Source organism: Brachionichthys hirsutus, chromosome 10 (genome assembly GCF_040956055.1).
Source record: "Brachionichthys hirsutus isolate HB-005 chromosome 10, CSIRO-AGI_Bhir_v1, whole genome shotgun sequence".
Lineage (NCBI taxonomy): Eukaryota > Metazoa > Chordata > Actinopteri > Lophiiformes > Brachionichthyidae > Brachionichthys > Brachionichthys hirsutus.
In genome coordinates this window covers 4,995,432-5,022,772 of record NC_090906.1, presented here as the reverse complement: position 1 = coordinate 5,022,772, position 27,341 = coordinate 4,995,432, and the positions used below count along the sequence as shown (strand labels likewise).

General features: G+C 43.7%; 2 protein-coding genes across 2 annotated transcripts; both read right to left on the bottom strand.

Annotated features, from left to right (window-relative positions):
* Window positions 1–2,750: 2,750 nt before the first annotated feature.
* Window positions 2,751–11,241, bottom strand: crebrf (creb3 regulatory factor). Its single transcript, XM_068744859.1, has 8 exons — window positions 11,113–11,241; window positions 8,923–9,098; window positions 6,727–7,898; window positions 6,415–6,612; window positions 5,096–5,285; window positions 3,806–3,879; window positions 3,550–3,669; window positions 2,751–2,869 (listed from the first exon to the last, which is right to left on the bottom strand). Exons 1-8 carry the CDS (start codon window positions 11,221–11,223, stop codon window positions 2,751–2,753), a joined length of 2,160 nt encoding a protein of 719 aa, XP_068600960.1. The 5' UTR covers window positions 11,224–11,241.
* Window positions 11,242–22,667: 11,426 nt separating this feature from the next.
* LOC137900487 (prenylcysteine oxidase-like) lies at window positions 22,668–27,284 on the bottom strand. The gene is made up of 7 exons (XM_068744580.1): window positions 27,115–27,284; window positions 26,550–26,756; window positions 25,903–26,077; window positions 25,570–25,781; window positions 25,155–25,295; window positions 24,597–25,008; window positions 22,668–23,921 (listed from the first exon to the last, which is right to left on the bottom strand). The coding sequence occupies exons 1-7, from the start codon at window positions 27,224–27,226 to the stop codon at window positions 23,672–23,674; spliced, it is 1,509 nt and encodes a 502-aa protein (XP_068600681.1). The 5' UTR covers window positions 27,227–27,284; the 3' UTR covers window positions 22,668–23,671.
* Between the last annotated feature and the right edge of the window lie 57 nt (window positions 27,285–27,341).

The following is a 27,341-nucleotide window of genomic DNA, read 5'->3' as shown; positions in this document are numbered from 1 at the left end:
AGGATGTCAGCTGAGGAACAAAGGCAAGGCCAGGCAGATTAAAAATAAAATAAAAATGCCATGCAGCAATATTTGATGCCAGGAAATGCAGAACTCAGCCAGAATATTAATGACGATCTGAATGACGATGCACAGCGATAAATCTAGATCAAACTGGGACCAAAATATGATGACTTTGGCTTTCTTACAGCGTCTGACCTCATAAACTCTCACATCAACTCACTTCCTTTTCCTGGAAACGTTCTTGTATTCATTCTGTTAGAATGTGTCTCTTTGCTGCATTAAGTTTCAAATAAATCCAGTCCTGATTTCCTGTCAGTCAGCTCTGCAAGCGAAATAAAGAAATCAGGGGGGGGGGGGGTCAAGTCTAGGTTTATAGATGAAGCTACCAGAACGACTTGCCTGCTCTCCAGAAGAACTTTCTCCTATTCATTTCCACTTCATCTTCTCTCCACTTGGAGAACGTGACCGACAAATACTTCCGAACCCACAGGACAACTCGCAAATTCAACAAGGTGTTCTTGTGTGTGTGATCTTTTTTTCTTTGCTCCAGTTTTCGCACTGTAAGGATAGGTATTTCTTTTTATGTGTCATGCTTATAAAGGAATCAATTCTCATGAAAAGTGGCATTTCACCATCGACAGATAAGATCAGTTATGGTTCTATATACAGTACTTTAAAAGACAACTCAGTTAATATTTTGTTGATAAACTAGACCTGTCTACATACAGAAAACAAACAAGTATAACAGGAACAAAAACATTTTGGTTATTCTTGTTGACATTTTAACAAACAAGCAAAAATGTAACATAGCTTATCTAGTGGCGCTTCTTCCAAAACAGCGCCATGAACACAACGAGCACATGGAGGGAGGAATCAGTTCAGGAATGACATGCTTGCTGAGAAACAAATCTACCGGAGAACACCTTCGATGGGGTTAATTTTAGGAAAAAAATTATAATGAATGTTCCTTTTCTGTACAGAATTGGACCCAAAAACTAATTTCACAGTTCAATGAAGTTCCCTGACCCTCCCACGTTTCTACATTCAATACGGCATCAGGTAAGCTGTGCAAAACCTTACTTTAAACTGGCTGGTCGCCATTTCGTTGCATGTGTCTTTGGTACAAAAACAATCAAAATATAGTGTGCAAATATATTTTCTTTTCTTAAACAAAAATATCTGTTTAACCCTCACCCAGGCTTTAAAGACAGAGTACCAAAAAACAAAAAGTCATATATTGCAGAGCCCTCCTATATACACACTGACTCTGTGGCATCAAGCAACAAGAGCATCCGTTTCTTTTATGTACATTCAGAATATCTTTAGTCAACGAAGCCCACGGGCATCTCCTCCTTCACATTCGCTACACCCCCCCCCCCTCAGTGACACAGCTGGATTAATGAAAAGCACTGAATCCCACTGTTTGATGGTTTACTATAGGCCCGCCCTCCATTGGAGAAAAACAAAATAGCGGTGGTGACGGCAATGAGCCCCCCCCCCTCCCCCCGTAGGCATTAACAAATGCAGTTTTCGGTCATGCCTTGCCGTCACATCCCCCAGTACAAAGTAGTCCCTCTCCTCTGCTGAATCACAGGGAGTTCTGAGAAATCGCTTCTCCTCATTCGATCCCTCGCTCTCTCTCTCACACACACACACTCAGAGTTACAGAAACACACACACACACACATACGTACACAAGGCACAATGAGTAGCACTCTGATCAAACACTAGTATGAACACGCCAAACTGTTAGCCTGGTCAGCTCTTCTGTACAAAAAAGGGGAGCCTGTGTCATTTTGCACCAAGAGACACTTCTATGTACAATATCCTGCAGGAGATAGATCACTGTGTTTGCCATCTTCATCACCATTTACTCTCCTACTGGCAATATGCCCCATTTCTACGAGTTCAGTTATAGCCAGCCCAAGGCCAAAAAAGCACTTATCTACATGCGCTCGCTTGCCACATGGTCAACTATTTCCAGTTGTTTAACTTAATGTTGCTCACGAGCGCCGATGAGTCAACTGGGTGTGTCTGAAGTTTAATAGTTCTAATTAAGCCTTCAAATTCGACGTCTTTGTTTTTGGTTTGTTCAGTAGCTAAAAGTTAACTGCTGTATTTTAACAGCAGCACAACTGAGGGATGGCATGAATACATTTAGGCCTTCATTTCAAAATGTTTCTTGCCACCCCTAAAACGCCACAAGGCACGCCGCTTTGCTTGGCGATCAACGTTCTCAGTTGGCCGATTAACCATCCTGGAGCTAATTGCCACGCGAGGCGAACCTCTTCTAGAAAACGATGGTGTCTGTCTTGTAAAAATTCATCCTCCGTCGTTAAAACCTCAAGGAGAGTATTCCAGTGACGACGCATCTGCGACTGTGTCCATCAGCCCTGGAAGCAGACCTACACAATGCTATGTTAAAGACGTCTAATAATCGCCAGTGGATTTAGAACGTGCTATTATATAGACACCTAGCCACCTCTTGCTTTCAGGTGTGTTTCCCCAACAGGCATTTACAATGGGTTGGGAGACAGTGACCCGCCATCTGTGCAACAATGTGCAGAAACAGAAAGCTGAAGATGTATGTCATTGGTTCATGATTTCATCAAACACACATACACGTAGTGATATGTGTGCTTGTGTGACCATGTACTGGGTGGGAGGGGCATGCAGGAGCAGCATAGTTACAACGGGACAGCAACGGCGGTAAGATTTAGTCCACTCCTCAGTGAACTGCCGTTTGTCTAGATTTTGGAGGTGGGGACTCGCAGGCCGACCAGTCCGCCGGTGGGATCCCCTCGACCGGTGTTATCCAAGATCTTGTTGACAAAGTCCGAAGTCTGCCCAGCAACAGGTGGTGCCACTAGATGAATGGTCAGAAGTGTTAGATGCTAAAACAAACAACTTGTTGGTGTAACTTTTGCATCAGCGCTCTACTAGGGAAGCAACAGTTCTATCCAATAATCGCTCTGATTTCGTAAAAAAAACGTTTTTTTGAGGCATTAAAGGTCCCATATTATGAAAAACTCACTTTTCCCATGTTCCTTATCAACCCGTGCTCTCCCTTAGAGACAGTGTGAGACGCTCGGTCATCCGGGAGGAGTGCGGAGTAGAAATAAATAGTAAAAGTGTTTTTCTGTGTGCTAAAAACGTCGCCTCTCGGTTTACCATGGTAACGCGAGTGCTCTCTACGAATGTACTTTTGCTTCCGGGTTTGGAGCGTTTCTGGCAGAGCGGTTTGAGACAGAAATGACGGACGCTGTCCTGCAGCATCTGTTTGCTGTAACCCGGGAACTGCATTAACTTGTGGAAAAAGGATATAATATGGGACCTTTAAGTGTTCAATGAACAGGACACTTTTTGATTGATGAAAAATCAGGATTCGTTGCTAATGTAACTTAACTTAAGTAACTTGCTTTTTTGAAGCTGGCTAGTTTTCTTTTTTATCTTCAAGTTGCCCACACAGTCAAAATGAGGGTTATAAAGTTCCTATTATCGTTTGTCTTAAAAGGAGACACTTTGAACAATCCTGTAGATTCTCACCAAGTGTCTCCCGGATGAGATATTCCAGAGTGTCAGTCATGTTGGTTGGACGCGGAGAAGAGTCCTGCACCCGAGCCACAATCTCCTCCTTGATGGCGTTGATCACAAACAGAAGCCGATCTACAAGAAGACACGCGGTAGAACACACAAATGAGTGTTAAGCACAAATCCCTAACAGGACAAATCTTAAAACAAGATAGATATAATATATTACAATAATTAGAGGATTGAGAAGCTTAAAAAAACCGTAGCATACCATACTCTGTGCTGAGTCCCCACAGCTTCACCTTGTTTGCTTCATACTGGGCCTTCTTCTTTAAACGGCATGCTCTGAAAAGAATAAAAGTTGGGTGGCCTTTACTAACACATAAGAGAAAAGAGGGTCTTCTATGGTATAGCACTCCCCTGAAAGAATCCCATCCCACTAACCTGCATCAGCCTGATAGATCTAAAACACTCATGAAAGCCAGAGGACAGCAACCAGAGCAGTCTGCGGCACGATTCTTTGAGATTGATTACACTTCATTGATCCCCTTTCACATCGTTATACTATTTACACACGTATAAGCCTGAACAAAACACACCCGCACACACAAATGTGGAGAGACGCTAGAGTGAGTGGCATCCACTTCGTAGCATCCTGGGAACTGTTAGGGGTTTGGTGCCTTGCTCGAGGGCACCTCGGCAGTGCTCAGTGGGTGAACATGCACCTCTCCAGCTGCCAGTCAACACTCCATCGCTTGGTGAAAAGCCACCCACTGGCCGTAAATGATCCTTTACTCTGAATCCTACTTTGCTAGATCATGTTTACGATCGTTGCCATTGACCATCAATCAAATCCTGATGCAGAGGCTGGGAGATTTAGTCAGCATTAAGGGGACTGGAATGGACTAGTTTAATCCTATTTATCTGATCAATCACATTGTTCACACATTTTAACAATGAATCCTACACGAACACCAGAGATAGCTAAGGAGCTCCGCAAGATATAAGGTACTTTATTTAAGATGCTCAAGGGCACTGTGGCAGTGCACACTATCCTGCATACGATCCCTGAATAATAACATTCTGAGACGATCCATACATTTTTATTGTCATGCTGCTTGCGAACAGACAACATATTATGCTAATCTAATCAGATGAAACAAGTCAGTTCAGTAAAATCTTGAGGACATGAGATGCGTCTCTCTGTCTCCTGTCTCGTCCCGCTCCCTCATCCTCTTGTCAGACAGCTTGTTCAGATGGCCTGTTTGCGCCTCATTTTATTGCACAGGAAGGTTATTATTACTCTGCCTCAAGGCGGCATCGAAGGAAATAACAATGCTGGTTTTTCACGGAGTGATTCAGCAAAGGTGGGGAGGGACCAGACTCGGGTGTCACGACTTATGAAGTATATTATGTGCATGGCCCCAGACGACCAACACAATATGTTCAGATCCTCATCCTTTAATAGGGCGAGGTGTGTCTTTGGCTGATTTTTGAACACCGCTCTCTGATTCTTGGCAGGATGTAGGGGTGTCACTTCACGCGAGTGCGTTTCATTTACCTGGACGCTAGCTTGTTCTTCTCCTTGCGGGAGCGCGGCCGTGCAGTCAGCGGCAGCTCACTCACAGGCGTCAAGTCACTGATCACCTTGTTCAGTTTGCGGAGCTCGGTGCCAATCTGCAGCAACTTGCGAGGATTGGGAGTCAGGTCTTCCACGTCTGTACGGCGCGACTTCTTCAGCATATATTTCCCTGAATGACAGCAGACGAACAGAATGCATCGAAGATGAACGGGACTTTGAATATAATGTCTCCGCAGGCATGAAGCACGTAAGGATACGCTGGAGTGGCAGTGGTTTCCAGGTTACTGGCTATTATACCACCAACAAATTCTGCTTATTACTGGCTTCATAAAAACACTCTCCATTACTTAATGATTGCCTGTCAAGAGAGTAGAAAGAGGCACCAGGGGGAACACAAAGCAGAGAAAATGGAAGATTATACGATGGAGTTTCATCCCCCTAAAATAAAGTGAAATCCACCAAAGTGAAGGGTCCTTAAAATTGTTTTGTGATGTGTCTGTACTTGTATGTTTTTTGTATTTTTTCATTACTGTTACATGTAGCACGACTTCACCGAGAAAAAATCCTAGTCTGTGAACCCTCACTGGCAATGGCAATAAACACCTTCTGATTCTGATTCTGATTCTAAAGTGTCGAAAGGAAATGCATCCAACTTCTTCACCTGCCTTCATGAACATCATCCCTCTGTCAGAGGAAACTACAGGCTCTACCTGAGTCACAACCCGAGCGATTCATGACCTACGTCTGGCCGATGCCTATCATGAAGGTTTATATGCATGGCGACTACGCAGGGCAGAGGGAAATACAGAATAAGAATAAATCTAGAGTCTGACAAGCGTTTTATTTTGAAAAACGACCAGATTTTCTCCAACGTAACAATCACCTGTGACTCTTCTTGGTCACCTGATAATGTAATATAATATAAAATAAACATGGTTTAAAAAGGTGTTTGCTTTGCATGCCCTTTCATGTGGAGATTTTAATGCTCTAATTCTTTATTATTATTTGTGCTGTAAATATTTCCACATGCTAAACAAAGCTGCTGCTGTAAAATAAAAAGTAGTCCTCCTGATAGTCTCTCTACTAATAGCGTTCATTAAATGTCATATGGGGGGGGGGTTGCACTAATTGAGGTAGTGAAATGAAATGTAAACCGTAAAAAAAGAAAATATAAATTTGAATAAATTAAGTATTTCCTATAAAGCTAAAGCATCGGACTTAAAGATGCCACTTTGCATAAATACTGTTCCGTTGCGCAGGTTATATGTGTGTGTGTGTGTGTGTGTGTGTGTGCTCACCATGCAGGGGTCCGTTCTTCTGGTACAGGTTGCTAGGCAGCGTGTGTCTGTCCCACTCTGAAGGCTTGAGCATACGTTCCTGCTTGCAGGGGGTGAGCTGCTCACTGTACTCCCAGAAGTAGCGGCGCTTGCCCCTCTTCCGGCTCGACACTCCCGCCGCCAGGCCTGTAACGTCCTCCATCAGCTCCATGTCACAGCCTGGTGGAGGCAGGAGTAAACAAGACATGAGAGCAGGATGGGAATCAGAGCAACAGAAAATAAACATTGAGCGGAAATAGTGTCCGAAAGAAAACAGGAAGCAGCAACTGCTACCTTGCTCTGAGAAGGTGTCACTCATATCATCATCCTTGTCTGCTTCATAGTCTTCATCCTCCTCCTCCTCCTCCTCTTCTTCCTCCTCCTCCTCTTCCTCATCATTCTCAGAAAGCTCATGCTCGCTGCCAAAACCCTCATCGTGGTCTTCGTCATCAAGCTCGAGCCCATCGCCATCATCCTCCTCTACCTCTTCTTCTTCGTCGTCGTACTCCTCTCCATCCTCTCCGTCCTCATCGAGCAGCGAGTGGGTCCTGCCCTCCAGTCTGCTGTGGGTCAGGAACAGCGAGTAGTTGTGCTCCTCCTCTTTGCCATTCTCGTTGCCCTCAGCAACGAGAGCGCCGCCGCAGCTGCTCGTCTGCGGCGCGCCATGGCCGCCGCTGACCAGACAACTGCTGTTGACCTCAAGGGCGTGGCTCGCTTCCGCAGCATGAGGCACAGCGGACCAGCCCACTGGCATGTCCCTCCTCCCTTTCCTCTCTACCCTCTTCTCAAAGCTAGCCAAGCTGCTATAGCCACTGGCCTCTGCAGGAGGAGGTCCCATTGAAGTAGCGCTGGCTGAAGTGGAAGCCTTCTCGTCTTGAGGCAGGGAGAGCGGTAAATGGGCGTCTGACCTCTCGATCTCTGTCTGGGAGGGATTGTCAGGCTGGGCTTTAAGCACAGCACTCACACGAACTTTGGCCTTCCGCACAAAGTCGGAGTTACGAGAAGTCAGGGCTGTCATCTTGGTTCCTTGTCCCTGGGCCTTGGCTTGACTTTGGCCATAGTCCTGGGTGAGACTGAGGAGGCTTTGGGTCTTGGCCATAGTCTCTGTGCTGGAGGGGACAGGTCTGGTGGCTTTTTGGGAGACTTCAGGAAAGTCTGGAAGTAGGTTGTGGGAGGGACGGGAAAATGTGGAGCTCGGGGAGGGCCGTGCAGAGCTGGGGCCTGATACGTGTCCAGGGACCAGCGGTCTCTTACTGTGACAGGGAGGCTGAGACGGCGGTAAGGTCAGGTCCGTGTGGGGGTAGAGCACCTCGCACACAGGCTGTGAATCCTCGCTGTTGAGCTGGGCCAGAGTCGGAGTTTGACCAATCACTTCCTCGTCCTGGTACGGACTAGAGAAGTCATCCAATCCAAGGAAATCCACCTCCTTGGTTCCCCAGATGTCACAGCTGGTTAGCCTTGTGTATCTGTCAAAGGCAAAGGCAAAGCCATGACGTTAATCCACAATTAATTTTATTTCCAAACAAAGTCACTGATACAAAGCAATAAATCCAAATCATCACTTTGAACAAAACAAGAAATTTGAAGACTCACCGTGCGATGGAAACCAGACGTACAAAATATTGAATAAGTAATTAAAACAGATTTGTGTATAATCCAAACATTGATTATACTTTGCAGGCTGAGATGTAAAACACATCCACTTTGGCTGCTTTTGATTCATGGATACCTGAAGTCATTTAAACATCTTCAAAACAAAATACACAAATAGATCCAAGAGGCAGCTTCAAAGGTAATTCTGAACCAGACAGAGAATTCGCTTTAAAATCCTTATAGCTGAAGCTTATCCGAGAAAATGTCTTGTTCTAACTCATTCATGCTCGATATTATGGCTGCATCGCAGTCGAGATTATTAAAGAGTGAGTCACTCATAGCACAAAAGATGAAGTGCTGTTTTAATTAAACATGACCTCAGACATTAACAGGGGATATAGCCGACCCGGTGACTGTCAGCACTGTCCCACCTCAAGTGTAATAGCCTTTAGATGTCTGTTTGCCCTAAGCTGACACTCAACAACAGTGGAGGAAGTGTTAGCTGCAGGACAGATGGAGCATCCATCCCCTTGGATCTCGGGAGATGTTGCTTGTCGAACTCTTAAAGCACTCCCTACCTTTGAGGGAAACGGACAGGCCATTTGCGTTCATACATTCTTTACAACTGGATTATTATATCCAGGAAGTCCTTAAAGGCACCAGTAAGGGATCTGTTGCCCATTAAATGAACAAGGGAAACCTCTTATTGACACTAAATTCACCTCTCTGCAGTTACAGCACAAACCATTCAAAGATTATGAGCAGTTTTTGGCAATAAGACTTACCTTGACCTTCAGAAAGTTTAACAAGTGAAAGTTAGCATGCCGTTCAAGTTTTAAGGAAATCAGCAGCACCTCCTGCTTGTCTTCCAACATGATTAAATAAACAGTCGAGTACCTGGTGATGTCTTCCCAGTAGGAGTCCCACTGTTCAAACGCTGAGCTGCCGTAGACCGGCTCACACTCGCCCACCCCCATGAGCTGGTCCATGCAGCCCTCCACCTCCTTCCCTCCATCCCCTGCACCGACCACACTGTCCCCACAGGGGCTCTGCCGGTGGGTCACGTCTCGGTCCTGCAGAGAGGAGGAAACCACAAGGTGAGTCATTCTACTCGGTTTACCTCGTGTTTTCATTTTACAATCACAACATTGTCAAGAGGACATTTTGGTGCAGATAATTCATCCTGGCATGTGCCTGTTTGAATTGTGACATTTCTCATTTGTTTCTTTGTCAGAAGAATTTAAATTTGGCTGGGAAAAGATAAACAATAAATGTCTCAGCAAAAGCTGCTCTTCTTTGTATGTATTCCTGGCCGCTGAGCCGACCCCCACTTTTCCATGGAATTTACATTCTAAAAGCATGGAAGCAATCAAATTGTGTAAGTGAAGGAGGGCATGGGGCTTTCCTCTGTAAACTAAAAGTTTCTTTTGATTTCTTCTTTTAAAATGTTCAATTTACAAGCAGTTTGCCGTGAAGAATGTCAGTAACACCAGTAAAACTGTGTTGAATAAAGTCAAGAGGACGTTGAAGATGTCTCGCCTCTCATCCAAGAGGCTTCTGCAGTTCTGAAATGCTGGTGGGGAAATTCCAGATATTGAACCTACTGGCAGTCGTTGAAGTCACTAAGTCATAGGAATCTCTGAAAGCACGCCGTATAGGTTTCACCGAGGGGGCTGCAGAACTTGTGAGATGTAACCTAATATTGTTTTGCAGTTTTGGGTTTGGAGGTGATCAACGGTGGCCACACTGGTCACTGGAGCTAGCCAGGAGTCTTTTGATGCTATTTGCCTTGCCAAATCAACGCTAATTACAATGGAAAGAACGTTTTTAAGTGCTATATAGACGCACACACAAAATGATATAATATGTGGTACAGTATTACTGTAATATAAAATGCATACATGAACTTAGACACAATAGTTAACCCTTTCGTGCTTCATCTCCATCGTCCGTCTTTTCTTGTCCCTGCCATCCTCACCACTCGCTTTCTTTTGACCCATCACTTATAAAGAATACTCACAGATACAGCCAAAATCACGTAAATGATGGAAACTAGTGTTGCTGCGATCGACCGGCCACCGGTCATTATCGGCAAATGTTCGTGAAAAAGTATGTGATCGGTGTATGCCGGATCAATGCCTTTGCTTTCTGATCACAAATATCACCTGTGGTTCGAATTTCACAGACTTTTCTCCGTTCAGGCTCTGTGCACTGTCGGGACAGTGCGTGCGCGCGCCTGCGCGGTGTTTCGGAAAGGGGGAGGGCGCGTTCCGTCACCCTGCGCAGGCACGTGGCGGCAAACCAAAACAAACAACTCTGGATCCTGCAACACGTGCGACAAAAAGATACCTCGCGCGGGGGGGGAGCGATAAAAGGCTTCAACGCAACGAACTTAATACGACATTTAAGGAACAAACACTTGGCGGGTTGTGGTGAGTTCACGGCGCAGAACGAAAGGAAACCAGGCGGCACAGCAACAGTCAGTCAGACGGCAGTTAACGCAGCCCGGATGACATTTTGTAACTTGTGATAGTTCATTTGAATGAAATCTGCATTTGACATTGAAGGTCTTCTTTCTTACTGTACAATACTTGATCTTGGCAATGTTTTGAGATGTATGACCTTTTATTCATTTGAGTTTCTGCACTACTATAGCCTGTCGAGAGCCTTAATGTTTTCAATCCGTTTAAGATAATGTTACTAATAGCAGGTAAATTTAAGTTGTTCTGTTGACTGAAACGTTGCTGCATGCTGCCTGCATGCTTTTTGTATATTTTGTCTTTAAGTAAAACAGTCTTCTATATTAAAGTGACTTTATGGCTTCTTTTTTCCAGATCATGCAGCTAGTAGCACATAACAAAATCGTAGAAATTTACAGGCAATCCATGTGATCTGTATCTGTGATCGGCACTCGTGGCTGATCGGTATCGGCAGCATAAAACCTGATCGGCGCATCCCTAATTGAAACACACACACGAGTGACATTTAGCGCCAGCATCTGGAAGTTGCTCGTGTGTCTCTGTGTGTGTGTGTGTGTGTGTGTGTGTGTGTGTGTGTGTGTGTGTGTGTGCGTGTGCAACGACTCACCAGCTCATACATGAAATCCGGGTCAGAGCTGGTGGCGAGCAGGTCAGTGCTGGTCAGGGCCTGGTCAGCAAACGAGTAGTTCTCAAAGGCGTCCCCAAAGGGAGGCTCCATCCCACTGACGCTGGGCTGCAACACAGGAAGTGAAAAGGCACGAGTGAACGTCATCATCATGATTATTAAATCAGATTTTTTTAAAAAGGACTTTAGTGCAGGTTTGCATAATCTCTGCTTAATAAGTACAACCAAATTCTCATAAGCTGAAACGCTGTGCAAAAGAAGGAGAACAACAACAACATAACATCATTTTTTATGTGAATTGTGTTTACCAAAGTCTTTAAGGATAGTTCCCAAGTCAAGGAAGGAATTACTTCTTATACACGACTCGTCTCACAAAGTGGTGAACCTCGCCTGATCCTTGCAGCCTTTCCTGGACAGCCCTGTTCCCACTTGTTTGAAATGCATTTTAAACTGAAGCTTCAGTATTTGTCTTTATCCAAAACTGGACAGACGTCAGACGCTGTCCAGGCCTGTGTCGGAGGGACACCTGTCTGCGTGAAAGTGATGTCATTGCTCTTACCTGAGGCATTGCCAGGCCCAGCTCAGAGCTCCAGCGGGGACAACCTCTGGGCCCCTTGTCCGGCCCCAGTGGTGGTCGAGTGGGGTTGTACGTTCCGCACAGTAAATGAATGCTAAATGAAATGATTGACCAGCGCTGCAAGCTGCAAACGCTGCAGGGATGGAGGGTGAGGGAATCAGAAGCTGGGCTCAACCGGGTCTGGTCTGATATGGTTTTCTGTCTGCGTCAGGTCTGTGGTAAAAACAGAGATGATGCATTAGAATGAAAAGAAGGGGAAACAAAGACATAATCCTACAGTAATATGCAAGTACAAACATAGCTGCAGAGTTTTTTGTGTTTCCTGTGCCAATCAGGGCAACAGAGACGATATACACAGTTAAAACTACATCAGATTAAGCATTATGAAGTAATGTTTTGAAATGCACTACTTTTTTCACCGTATCCCGGTATATGGTGAAAAATAACATATATATACGCACACCGATACAAAATATCGATATCGGATCGATATCAGCCTGAATGTAATCGGTATCGGATCGGAGGGGAAATCTGTAGTATCGCACACCATTACTACAAGCGAATAGGAGGTTTGGTAATTATTATTTTCCCTAAACATTTGGCAAATAAGTGTTTGAATAAAAAAAATAAAATAAAAAAGGAAACAAGAATTTAGATGGCTAGTCTTAGGCGATACAGAAACTTTATGTTTGCACAGTTTTAGAAAATATGCCGTCATATTTTTTTCCTTTGGTCTTTGTTGGTATTTGATCACCGTAACATTATAGCCAATATGATGAACTTGTTGGCAAACAGCACCTTCCTACACAGCCAGAAGCAACAACTATCATTCATAAGCAATCCTGTTTCTGGCTCCTTGGTAATGGAAGGCCAGGATTCATTCTCTCTTAGATCTGTTATGTCTTTGCCAACTCCTGAGGGAAACATATTCCTCTTCAGCTAATAAAATGCAAACAGCCAGTGAGATAATTTATCATCTCAGGAACTGCTGGAGGATGCCGGCGCTTGCAGGTGAACAACAGCATTCCGCACAATTTAAAACTACGAAACTTCACTCATCAAATCCATTATCGTCCTTATTTATCAATGTTCTTCAGCCAGATGCTGCTGCTTTCATTATCTCGTAGAGCAGCTGTCGTGTTTAAACGATCAATATATCCTCGTGCTCTCTGTGCTGACTCTGAGAAGGTTAATTCATCACCACCCCGCCGGCACAGTGCTCTGGAGGTAGACTGGCCCCTCTCCATCAACCAGCACCACACTCCATATTTTGTCTGGGCTGGGACTTGAACCGTTAACCCTACGGCTTCACTGAGCCACTGCCACAAGAATGAAGTACTTTTTAACGTTTCTCTAATGAAACACTTCATGGGAAGAAAAGGCTGATCTGTTAACTGATCTTTTTAAGCTGATCTTTTTAAACTGAAGAACAGCTTGATGTTTTTCAGGAAGAAATGTTCCCAACAAAGCTTTGTTTAGCTACCTTTTTAACCACGGACTGCAAGCTAGCAAAACTATTAGTAATGTGTTAAATTAACATCTGGCCCTGTTTGCATGATCAAACAAAAATACGATCAGTAGATAACCTTTGACCCTGGCCACTGTTGCATCACAGATCCTTTGACATCAACTCCTCCTGCAGCACCAAACCTGAGCAGAGCCGGATGCAGCACAGCAGCTCGGGGCTCGCTGCCAATCCATCCCTACGGCCAAGAAGCACTCACCCCAAAGACCAACATTATAAATGACATGTCTATACAATGCTTGATGTGACACCCCAAAGTGCAAAAAGGATTAATTAAAACTATGTTGTGAATTATATATATATATATATATATTGAAACTTCTCCGGAGTCTAGAAGAGCTATTTTAAATGTTGGGAGGTCAGCCTAAGGCAAAGCAGGATGGATGGAGCCAGCAGGAGGAAGACGGTGTGTCACACATGACAGAAGAAAAACCAGACAGAACAGTTTACAACTTTGTATCCGGTTTAATAAAACATCCCCCCCCCCCCCCCCCCCCCCAAAAAAAAGGCTCCCGAATTTAAATACGCAATAAATTCTAAGCAGAAACAGACACCCCAGAAAATATCTTTATGTCAGACGATAAAGAAGTCAAGAATAGAAGACATGTTTTTCTTTCTCTACCAGGTATTCACTATGGCGTTTAACAGGACTTCAAACAAGTGGCAATTGTAGAAATGAGGCAACACTCATTAAAGAGCCGATCATCAAAATGATACGCAATCATGAAATTAATTAGAATACTCATAATTACAACTGTACAAACAGTGACTAATTAACCGATGATCAACACTGAATGACTTCTTCTTTTCAGCTCTGACATGGAGTGCTGTTGTTGCTCATTGTCAGCGCCGGGACATCTGCCTGTGAATGAATCGGTAAATATTTGCCGACCTCTAAATGATTTATGCAATGCTCTTTATTGTGGTTTGGTTTCGTCAACATATTGAACCAGTCAATCAGTTTTCAAAGCGCTTGAAGCAACCGTAGTTCTCAAATAAGGGATGGGATCAACTAATAGATATTGAAATAGTCATTTATATATATAAACAAACTAGAAAACGACAATCAGAGATTGCAGACCCTCGCCTCCAAAAGACTATTGGATCTTGTGAGACAGTAAACAGGGCTTCCGGATCAGAGGAGCCAAACCTGCTCTAGCTTGCTGCTCCGGAACGTACTACAAGACACCTTCTGGACTCTTTTTCCCATCATGCCATTCGTGTCCCTCCCTCTTAAAGTGGCAGTTTACAGCACAGGCACAATTCCAGATGTAAAAATAATTCTAGAATCTGGATCCAGATCCGGATCAACGCCATTCTCGGGGGGGGACCGAGCCAAGGACACACTTGCTTGTGTAAAATTTTCAAGTCAATTGGGTTCCTAGTTTTTGAGTTATGCGCTCGGACAGACAAGCAGACAGACAAACAGACAGACAAACGCACCCAATTGCAATACCCTCGCTTCCCCTTCGGCGAGGGTAAACACTGATTTCTATATATGACTATTGCTTTGTCAGTTGTCGCCTCGACCTGACAGAATTCTGTTCCGTCAGGTCATGGTGGCAATACGCCTACAGGCTGTTTGCCAGCTACTGCTATTAACTAAAGATGGCAGAACCATGCTCACTGTAAAAAAAAAAAAAAAGTGCTTTAGAAATATGAAGGAAAATGAGGTGCAGTATTATGTCTAAAAAAAAACCTGTCTTAACGCAACTAGAAGAAATCACCAGCAGAAGAAGGCCCATTCGGCTCAACAGTTCCTGCTGTTTGATGACAGCCGTCAACTCACAGATTACGTTAAAGACGCACGATTCCCATTCCATCAGAACGTCACCCACTATGCTCACAAAGCACCAATGTAACATAAAAACCAGATCAAACTGAGCTCAAACTCAAGTTTAACATCATTTCAGTCATCGCGGCTTTGTTGTTCTTTCACTCCCACTTACTGACTGCAGCAAACACTCATCTTTGGCTCTTTGCTGCTTTTGCATAGCAAATAAAATTGAATCTGCATGGAGACATGGCCCTGTGGCAAACAGCTGACACACAGTCATGCACCGATCCAGCCGCCCTGAGGCCAGTCGACGCCATCACTTCCTCTGAACTTCTCACCTCTCACCTCTGTGCTCTGAGCCCCCCAGATGCTAGCTTCACATCAAGACAGGAAGTGGTAGAAAACTCATTTGCACATAACTCTACGCAACAGGGATTTAAAAATAACACCTTTATAAAGCCCAATTGTATGCACACACACACACACACACACACACACATAATCTCTTAAGAGCTGAGAGCATGTTTGGAAGCTCAGACTCTGAAATAGAAACTGATCATTATCATATCTGAATGTGTGGCGTCTGGCTTCACTCGGAGCAGAATGGGGGAATGGGCTGAACACAAAGCTAGCACCAATATCAAACGAGACTCTCTGCTATTGTGGAAGGAATCAGGAAGGCTGTCATCAAAAGCGATCATACAAACGTGCACAAAATGAGTTGCGATGATCCTCACCTCTACCGGCAAAGCTGTGCTGAATAAATTTGAGCAGATCTAAATAATCCAACCAACTACTCAGCAGGTGGCAAACTACGATGTCGAGCTGGATGTTTATGACTGCGCCTGGAAGCCCTGACAAACTCAGACGTAATACTCTTTTGCTTTGATCCGTCTGAGTTCAGTGATGAAGCAGTAGCTTTTTTCCTTTAGCCCTGTGTTTCGGATTTCCCTTGGCCTCGGTCACAACGTACTTTCAACCCAAAATATTTGCTTTTTCCTTTCCCAAGACCATGACAAACCGAATAACCTTAGAGTGATTCCTAAAATGAGATGAAATGCTAAAGACGCAGGCTGCTCAAATGGACAGAATTTTTCAAAAGTCATTCTTACACAGTATTTCAGAAGCCCGGAGGGGGGGGAGAATTCTAGTTGAGTCCGAAAGCTTGGCTGGATTTGGTCCGTCCAGTCAGGGTAACAAATCCCTCCCTTCACTCTCAGTAATTGACTTTTGATTATGCTGTTATGACATGCTTTGGCTGCATCGCTCAACTCCGGCACTTCACATTTGGAAAACTGTCAAATGTCTTCTGACAGAATTCACAAAATGTGCGTTAGTCCTTTATCGCGTCCCTTGAGGACCGACTTTGATATGCACAGTCATGATGAACTCTCTACAAATGTTCGATTTCCTGTGTGGAAGCCAGGTTCACAGATGTGGTTGTCTACAATGAGAACAAAATGAACTTGCACAACAGTTCCTTCCTTGTTACTGAGCATCAGCAACTAGCATCAGCCGGGGCTACAGCATTAACTCATTAAATGCCATTGCCAATCAATATAAATGCCGAAAGAGGAAGAAGAAGAAACAATATAAATGCAATAAAGATATAGAAGACTGGAAACGTTTAGTTTTGCTTGTGCTGCACTCAAATTGATCATGAAAAAACATCTGATATTCTGCCTCACAACATTGGATGTGATCCAAGTAGGCCAATCAGTCTGGTCTTTTTGTTGGGGGGGGGGGTTAACTAGTGGTACCAGACAGCCCCCGACTCCTGCGGCGATAATCAGCAGGATATGATCTCCTGTTTGCCAAAAAAAGAAGCAAGTTCCCTTAAAAGGTGAATAAACCACAGGCCCTCAGCATGTCTGTATTTCTTGGTAACTGTCATATCGTTAGCCTCGTAGCATAATTGCCCATTATCACTAGTCATTGCATACGACAGGCAATTTTGCTATTAGGCTAACGATGTGTCAAATGGTTGCTCGCTAGCAGCAGTTTGTGCATCATAGCTAGGGTTATAAATGACTAATTGATAGCGTTATTTGTTTATGCACCTATTTTATGAGCACAATACAGAGAAGACAGCAGGGCTGCTGACTCAGTATTAGCAACTACATTCCTATCCTCATCACATTTTGTCATGGTGAGATTATTTTTTAATTAAAAACTATAATTGTAATTTATTGTACCTTTTTCTTTCCTACTGTGAATGACTGACAGAGTAAAATTCCTAATTGATGAAACAAAAAATGGTTTGTTTCTACTGAAACTTTGTGGAATGGTTGGGCATGTGTCACTGAACACATTATTTTAAGTTTGAGACAGGAATAGGAATAAGTATCCTCTACTTGTCCAGCTATGAGTCTAATCAGTTCTGGAATGCTTCTTTGCACCTCGAGGACGACTGCGGTAAACCGCTAACTTCTAAACACGAAGGGAAATTTTTAATAAGTCTTTTGCATAGCAGACATTTCAACTTGACAATCATGGGTGCCGCTAAACATTGTTGATCGCTGTGTTGCACTGCAATCATTTCTGGAGCTGAACTGCTGTTAATGTTATTAGTTCCACCTGTGACTTTCCCGCTATGACAGGTTGAAATGTCTGTTGTGAACAATGGCAGTTTATATAATTAAATTTGGAATGATATACAAAGAAGAATACTTTCATGGTGGCAAGGCTCTCAAGATTACAGTTAGCAATATAAATTCAGAATGGAAAGCCACAAACGAGCTAAAATATGACGCGTCTTTCTCGAGCTAAAGTCCAGTGTCAAAATAGACAGAGACCTTTCTGTGGAAATACACAAATTTATTTTTGGATGTATGCCCACTATGTAAGACATGTGAGGACAACGTGTCACTAAATGAGGGCACGCATCTCACTAGTTCATCCATCTGTGAAAATCATCGCTCTCAGATTGAAGATTGTGTCCCATTCATGACTTTAATTCATGACAAAGAGATGTGTTCAGCATTTACGTGACCAGAGGGCCTAAAACGACTCAAATGTGTCCATTCATGTTTGACTGGAATTGAGATAAACAGAAACAGTCACAGACTGAGGTATGTTTCTCTCCTTTCTGTGTGTTCAGGCTCAAAATAAAAGTGTGACTTGGTTAGTGCTCAAAAAGAAGGCTTACGCTCATGCATATTACAGTAAATGTTTCCATTAAGGATTAATAGTATTCCTCCTCCCTGCAGCAAAGTCTCTCTGCCGTCCATTCCATAGACTTCCAGCTAAAGTTGTCCTGCTTAGAGTTCTGCATTGGAACCAGTTCCAAAACTCAGGATTCAATCACCCACTCCATGGTTGTGTATTAGATGCAAGTAGTGCAACTATATGCGAGTACTGTAATTATCTTAGTTTTGTATTCATATGCTAGTTGTGTAATGATAAGTTAGATGTGTGTATTTATGTTAGTAGTGTATGTATATGTTGTGCATATTGAATGTATGTATAAGAGCAATAGGTTATATGCAATTTCCTTTGGGATTAATAAAGTATACGTATACACGTCTAGAACCGTTCAGATATCTTAATTTTGATTCTACATATCAGTTCCTAAATCAATATCACTCACAATCCATTTTTAAATGTCCACACTGGTGGAATGCAGCTTCCATTGTTTCCGATTACAGGTTGGAGTAGAGATCAAAGAGTTGCTTTATTTTTCTCTGAAAAAATTCCAGGTCAGCAAAGTACAATATCAGTACTGTGAAGGAAGCACGCCGGGAGCGCAAACGTCTACATCTCTTATCTTCATCATCATCATCATCTTACACACGGGTATAAAAGCACGATTAGAACCCCCAATAAAGCCATTCATGTCATCACAGCTTCCACGCTAATCACAGATCCCAGCAAAGCAAAGGAAAGCCTCAATCTAACCCGCGGAGCCAACACCCACGTAACCTATTTTCCCTATTGGTCGAGCGGAGATACCGTCCCGCCTCTCGGCACGCCTGATTGGTCGCTACGACCGCCACTACCGCGCCGCTGCTTCATAATAAACAGCCCGTTTTCAATCTAGGTTGAGGCGGAAGATAAACAAGTTAGAGGCCTAACATGTCCGTGGCCTACATATCTTATTATTTTAGGTCAAATGTGACCAATAACGCAAATCTTAGCGTGTTTACGCAAATCGGTGCCATTTGCTAATATTTATACAAAAGTAGAGACACGGAAGCAAACGTTTATGGGCTGATAAACTAAAGAAAAGCAGGTTGTTACGGCAAAAACATCCACACCAAAGAAATAGTTGGTCAAGATATAACCACAGGTCCGATTTGGGTGCGTTATCAGACTGACGCCGCATGGAAATGTCCGGCTGTGTCGAGTTTGTTCCAGCAGCAGCGGAATTGTTATATGTGTGTGTGTGTGGGGGGGGGGCGTGTTCCTTCAGAGAGCGCAGGCTGCCAAGCAGAAAGTCACTGTTGGGTGTTTTAGTTACACACTACGGCGTTTCTCGACCAGAAACCCAGTTCGATCATGTTTAGAATTACTGTACTAGACGCAATAAAGACATTCCTGAATATATTGTACGAGGTGCAACATGATTGGAGTAGTTTAGAAGAAGCGTGCACGCCAATCTCCCTACACAAGTGTAGTTTTTAACCCATCAGGACCAAGTGCAAGACACGTAACCCCCCCCCCCCCCGATTACAAATTACAAAGATCCACATAAGTATAGAAGGACATAACTGAAAACAGCGGAATGTTATTTTTGAGCCACATCACGAGTGACAATGTCTTACCTAAAAAAAAAAAAATCCAAGTTCATGATGTAATGTTTGCTAGTTAGAGACACATTTGCATGTAAACCTTTCCTGCGGGATCTCGGGGGGGGGGGGGGGGGGGGGCTGCGGTGCATAATAAGGGACACCTTAAACGCGTTTAATTGCAGAAAGACTAACGCCTCTGGCTTCTCTTTCACCCGCAGCTCGCAGTCAGTATGGCCGTCCGCCCCCTTCCTCATCCCAGCTGAAGCTCAACACACACAACAACAAGCGACCTCCCGTTAGCTTCAAAGCTAATCCTCGGCCGCGGGGAAATACCAAGCCGCTGCAAAGTAAACTTCCCTCAAAACGGACAGGCGACGCTTCTGCTTACTTTGAGGACGCCCACGCATGCGTCTTGTTCCGTGTTGGACCTCGTGTACGTTCCACTGCTGGAGATAACAAGGTCCCCTTTTCAATGGAGTCCACGCGCGGCCGCAGCTCTCTCGGGTTTGTTTTGTTTTTCTTCTTCCTGACGGGTTCTTGGAAAGCGCGTGACTGCTGGACCACGTGGTGAGGGAGCGGGCCAATCAGGACTGAGCTCTGAGAATGGGTAAAAACAAATTATTTAACGTGTACGTTTCTCAGTTTAATCTGATGCAATATCTTTACCTGCAAAATGTATAGTTCGATCACAAGCTTTTCGAGATACCACATAATGTTCTTTGCAATTATTACGCCAAAAATAGACTAAAAAGTTATTGTTATTTTTGTTATTTTATTGAGTTTATTTGCTGTATTTTCAGTACAGTAGATCCAATTTTCAAGTCCCACTGTGTCAGGATTGAAAATCTGGTGAGAGAATAAATTAATAATAAATTGCTAACTTTATTGTATCTTTATTGTATCAAAATCTCCACACAATACATTTAAAGGTACCATGTGGAGGTTTTTTTTCCCAACAAAGCATGTAAGATACCAACAAAGGCCAGAGGAAACATAACATCATTAAACATGAGTAAAGGGGTTTACAAGAGTTTTATTATGAAGAGGATCTGAGACATCTGTCAGCTCAAGAGGATGCACAAGGAATGTCAACAAAACGTTGTTTCATTACAGTGTTGAAATGATTTGTTGTGAATTTATTTATAATTAACTTTAACATGACATAGGTAATAACATTAGAACAACATCTGCTTTTATTATGGCAGAAACTAAAAGCGTAATGGTAAATTAAATAAATGTAATTGCATAACAATGAGAACAGGAGACTGGTTCTCTTTACAGTCTTGTTTCTGAATTTAAAAGAAAGAAAGAATGTAAACGCCTCTGAGCTATTCACAAAATCAAATCAGCTTGCAATGCTCCGGTTAATTGAATAAAGTCTTAAACTGGCATAAACAGCCTCTATAGACAAAGGAGCACTTTATACCACTGCTGTACAGGAAATGGGTACAAACTGGATTTGATCTTTTTCATCAGGTGTCCCTCAAATAATGCACTCACACTTTTCCCTCCTTTGGTCACATGCAGATTGTAATTCATTATTTTTTCCCTACTCTTAAAATGTATTGTACAAACATTTGAGAATGTATTTTTATAAAGTCTATTTTGGCTCCAAGTTTGATAACATGTCACTTGATAAGGAAGAATTAACATTAGCACACCACTGTACTCTGGTCCTCATTTCTGCTTGAGGATAACTCTTGCCTACATTAACTGCTACAGTTATAAACAAAGTATTACACACATTTGTCGATGATTTGTGTACTGAGGACTTTCAACGGAAACAAGACCGCAAGGGCTTTTTTGTTTTTGAAATGCTCCTCTTAGACAGGATGTTTGACTGTATTTGTACTGTAATACATGCTACTGTTTGACTGTACCTGTACTCTAACATTCTACCTAATACATATATTCATCATCATCATCACTCAGCTGTTGGTGGTCAAAAATACTGTAAACACAAACTTTTGAAAATCAAAGAAAACACAGGAAAACTCTGGAAATTGCTGGTTCTGCTACATCAATTTTGATCTCTTCCATTATGGGTGTGAACATTTTATGGGGCTACAAAACTACATTTATGCAACATTATGCCCTTGTAATGCATTATGAATCCATTTCATGTTAAATCTAAATGTGAAATGTCTGTGCATGTTCTCAGTCACCCAGGTTGAGGTAAACCAAGAAGAGAGTTCTGTTCTGTGTTTTGTTTTTTCCTGTTTACTTTTTTTTTTGCTCTTCTTGATCTAAATGTGAAACTCATGCTGACTTTTTCTGCTTTTGAGAGCAAAAATCTTACCATCCCAGCTTAGAAACGATAACAATAAGCAGGCTGATTCCCATTATGTGACTTCCATAGTAAAATCTTCGATTTGAGCTCAGGCCAAATTCTGTGTAGTTGTTCCGGGCAACCCCCAGCCCCTTTTACTGGAATGAGAAATCATGAGTTGAGTCATGAAAACTAAAGTGTGATAAGAAGACATGTGTGTTGACCCCCTCAACTTCAGAGCTACATTTCTATGCCTTAAATTTTTGTCTTTGATTACTACATTTTAACATTTCTTTAGGCTTTTGTCATTGCAAGCTCTAAAAATCTAAACATTTAATCAATATAAAAAAGTTCAATACCAGTGAAATCTTCTTTAAAGCAAACTTTGAATTGGGATGCAGCAGATGGCTCAATAAAGCACATTGTCTTGGTTTTATAGTAGCTATGTAATAAATGTCCGGGTCAGATCAGATCATCAGAAAACCAAAGAGAAGCATTTTTCATTTTACCACTGCTATTTCAGTATTTAGAGACAGATTTCAACAAATTAAAGCGTTACCCATTTTTTTTGCAGAACACAATCACATTATTAATTAACCAAAGCCCTTTGAACCACGTGATCTTTAGTTGATAACAGTTCAAGTTATTCTTAATCCAGAAATCCACTTCAATCGAACCTCAGGGTCCTAAAGAACTATGAAAAAAATAATATTATGATAATCAACTGCCAACATCTGGTGATCACATCAGCATGCCATTTTCTCATGCACTTGTCCTTTATAATGCCCCATCACACATCTCAATGTGATTTTCCCAGATCACAGAACTTATTAAAGACCAACAAGGATTTGCATCAACACACATTTTCCATCTTTTATTTGTTCCAGTGTGAAATCTTGTTGGCTCCACTCCCCCCACAAAAAAATAATTCATTCTGCTGGATTGTGCAACAAAAGCAAAAGGAAGAGAGGACAATGAAACAGTCTGATGAAAGAGGCAGCAGAGATCAGTGCCAGTGGCCCCTACCATGAGTAATAGGATGATTTTAATTTACAACAGAGCCCCCTTTCACAGTAACAGCAGTGGTGCAGATGTTTCGGGTCTCCTGGACAGATCAGTGTTGAACAGCTGATAAAGGAATCAGTTCATTCACGACACCGGCAGCTCAATAAAAGGCGAGTCCTGTTGACTCGATAGACGACTGATGAAATGTTTCTTTTTTTTTTCTCAGCAAAGAGACGCTGCCTGCAGCTGAATTATCATGCTGATGAAATCACTAACAGAAAATGGCACAGAAAGCCAAGTTGTCAGAGACGTTTGGTGATTCTAATACTTACACGCTGTTTGTTTCTCTACGTTAGCCTTGGCTTCATGATGTTATGCTGACTCATTGTTATTGGTGGATTAGTGAAAATAGTAACCTATTGCTTGGACGTGTTTCTGAATACACTGAAACATTCTAAAAAAAAAAAAAAGTCAAACTGTAAAAATGTGTATTTTATTATAATGGGTATTTCCAACCATAGAATCCTGAGCAGATTTAGCCTAAGACTGAGTGTACATCAGCTGTGATGCTCTGGGAGCTACAATCCGCAACGCTTTCACACATGAACACATTTCAGTGCAACTTCTGAAGCTTGCTTTTGCTTTCAAGCCGACGAGGTCATAGTTCAGTCTTGATCCTGTGCATCAGATCTCTCTGGCCCACCATGTCCGTCTGTCTGTTCCAGCGATGATAAGCCAGCAGGGCAATATTCTTGGCGGCGACTGAGCTCATCTCCATTGCACTGCCGGCCAACTCGATGCCATTGAGATAGTAAAGATTGGGGTGGAGCTCCACAGGCGGCAGCCCGTGGCTGCTGCCGTAACGGGGGTAGGCCTGCCACTCCGTCACCTGCACCGAGTAGTATGACCTAGGATTGAGCAGGACAGTGAAGGTCAGTCTGCCGTGAAAGCATCGTCATTGTATTTGATATTTATTACAGCTATACTAGCCTTTTTATATATATATATATATTAGCCAATCAACAGGACAATATGCATCTGCCAGTTTATGTTCCACTCATGATCTCCTAACTTTTCACCAAAACAATCTCATCAAACTTTCATTGTCCGGTTCTTTGGATTATCAGCAAACGTCTCCAAAATGAATGACATTCCCAGCAGCCCCAGCTGCACTTTGTGTTATGAGCTATTTTACATGCGTTTGCATGGTAAAGCATGAAGCTAAGGCGGCAAACATTTAAAACATTCAAATATCAACATGCTAGCAAATGACTTAACCCAGAACACCGCGGTGCCACAACTGCTAGCATGGCCGTCATCTCACATATTTAACGTCATTTTACGGCAGCAGATCCAGAGGAATTATTTTAGTCTGATGACTGTCAAAATGTTTGTTGATTAAATAACAGTCACATGTTACTATTTTCTAGACATTAATACTTGTATAATAATTGATAGTAAATTGAGTTTGAGAAGTCGTGATGGGGCTTTCTATCGTTTTCTGGACCAAGATGACGCAGTAAATAGTTAGCTGCATCCCATGTCAACACTATGGTGCTTGTACCCTGAAGTACGTGGCTGACCTGAAGAGCATTTTGAGTTGAGCCTTGTCCAGTGGTCGTTGCGAGAACACTTTATAGACGCCAGCCTCTTGTGGCTGCTTGCGGCGAAAGCCTGCCGAGATGTTGACGGGACAAACGCTCGCCACGCTGTTGAAAAAGAGACCGGGCCTTTCACTCGTCAAGATGCTGGCAAAGGGGAACAGGCGGGGGTCCGGGAAACCAAAGAAAGAGGTGTTGAGGTAACCGTGGACGATGGTTACTACAGTGCAGTGATAGTTTCCAGGGAGCTGGTCAAAGGGAGGAGTGAATCCTTGGAAATGGACTCCGGACTTGACACTTTCCTGGAGCGGCGTTGCCAAAACCACGATGTCATAAAGCTCTGATCCCGTTCCTGCTGTTCCATTGTAGCTTAGCTGGTACTGCGGCGCCTCCGCTGCAGGGAAAACATCTAAAATCATTAACGCTGCGTCACGACACGGAACACAAACCCGCCTACATCAGTCCACGGAATCTAGAAGCATGCAACCTGCGATTCAGATGATTGGGAAAGAAATCATTTTAAATCGTTTTTAAATGTACCCGAGTAGACTGGGGAGATGGAGTTGACTTGTGCTCGCAGCAGGTTAGCATTAGCCATCTTCAGCAGGCCAGAACACACTAGCTTGTTGCCTCCTTCCACCGCCCAGAGGCTGTTCTGGGCACCAGCTAAAGACACAGCACCTGAGAGAGAGAGAGAGAGAGAGAGAGAGACACACACACACACACACGCTCCCATCAGATGGTGCTAAGTGCCCTACACCAATTATCAGCTGTCTACAGACTATCCTGTTCTCTGGCGCCCACATCCTCGCCTCTCACCTTTCTTTCCTCGCCTCCATTCATCCTTCCACACCCATCTCCTCTTCTCTCGTTCTCATTTCAGCACCAGTCTTCCTCATCTCTCCTTCTCACACATCACCCACTCGCTCTCACGCCCCTCTTCTACTCCTCTGACCTACAAAGGCAGGGATGCTGATGTTCTGTCCATAGTTGACTCTCATGATGGGCGCTATGACCTCGTCGATGAAGCGTTGCGACACGCCCAGCTCCAACAGCGAATCAGAGAGGGGTCTTTGGGTCATGTTGATGAAGGCACTCCCACCGAGAGAGTCCAGCAGTTCCTCTACTGAACTGAAGGCGTAGCCATGGGCCTGGAACTTGTATATCCTACATTACACACACACACACACACACACACACACACAAGACCGTTACCGGTAAGCTCATCTTCATACCGAGCAGCTGCCACGAATCTCTACAGCAAAGAGGCGATTCATGTCTTTCTTACCTCATGAATTTCTCCATGATTTCCTCCACCCACATCTGCAGACGTATAAAGCTGATGCCGTAACGCCACCAAAGCCGGGACAGGTCAAGGAGGTACCAATCAGTCTCCTCCAGAATGACCTCCTCGCCATCAAACACAGCCGTCTTACCCGCCACGCTGCGACGATACTTTAAGCCTCGAGGGACAAACGACAACACAAACGATAAGACACGGAGGCACCCTGGGAGGAATTTAACATTGAATATATTTCACTGTCCCACAGTAACGGTGTGCCGGCCCACTTTTGCGTCACTGCGGAAACCAGAATGAGGGAGGAACAGAGAGCATTTTAAAATACAATTCTGCTTTGTGTTTCACAGCGGCAAACATTCCAAACTTAAACATCTACCTAAAATGTATAGTGAGATGAATCACTCTTGTAGCATGATTGCTTTGGGCCGGGTAATTAATACTGGACACAAACACCTCTTCCTGCTCAGGTTACGTCTGATGGAGGTGCAACAGTGTTCTGATAAAGCTATATGCCCACCATCAATGCTTAAACAGAAAGTTACATCTCCTTTTAACCTTGATGTTGTTTAGCCCAGTCCAAAAAGTCTGTGTGTGTGTGTGTGTGTGTGTGTGTGTGTGTGTGCTTTCAAACCAACCTAGCTGCTTGACAAACTCTTGCATGTGGAGGTTGAGGGAGTGAATGATGGAGCCTCCAGACTCGTAGTCATGGTGATTGACAGTTACAGTGGCGAGACGACCTCCGACCTCTCCTTTCTCGAACACGTCCACTTGGACCTCAGGACCAAAGTGCTGCCGCAGGAAATGGGCTGCGGCGCTGCCTCCTATTCCTGCCCCAACCACCGCTGGAGGATCAAAGTCAATTAATAACGAGGTGAAAATACGTCCCGGTTAAACGTGAATAAATAAAAGGCATCACATGCAGCTTAGCTCCCAGGCTATCAGCCACCCGTCTACTTACAGGGGCAGGCGGGCACAGCAATTATACAGTGACGTCATATCTGACGTTCTATCGTTAACCTATTAAGATAATTTACATTAAACATTCATTAATAAACAAGGGCCTCTGGAATTAAAACAACAACAACAACAAACATCAGTTCTCGGTCATTTTTAGCTAGCTAGCAACCCTCTGAATGCGAGCTAACGTCAGCGGCATTTCAAAGGCCTTCGGTGAAAGACTTGAAACAACCGTCTTCGTGCCTATTTTAGAAGGCGGAGCGGCGTCAACGTGAGCGGATCCCGCCGGCTCTCCGACAGCAGACCGGGCCGACAGCAGGACGACGACGACGAGCGGGAGAAGAGAGCCACCCATGGCGGCGGCGGAGGCACCGACGCTCGGGCGGTGCCGGGTGCCGGGTGCCTAGCAGCAGCAGCAGCAGCAGCACGGCGCTCACGGAACGTTCGCACGTCGCTTTCACGGTCCTTTA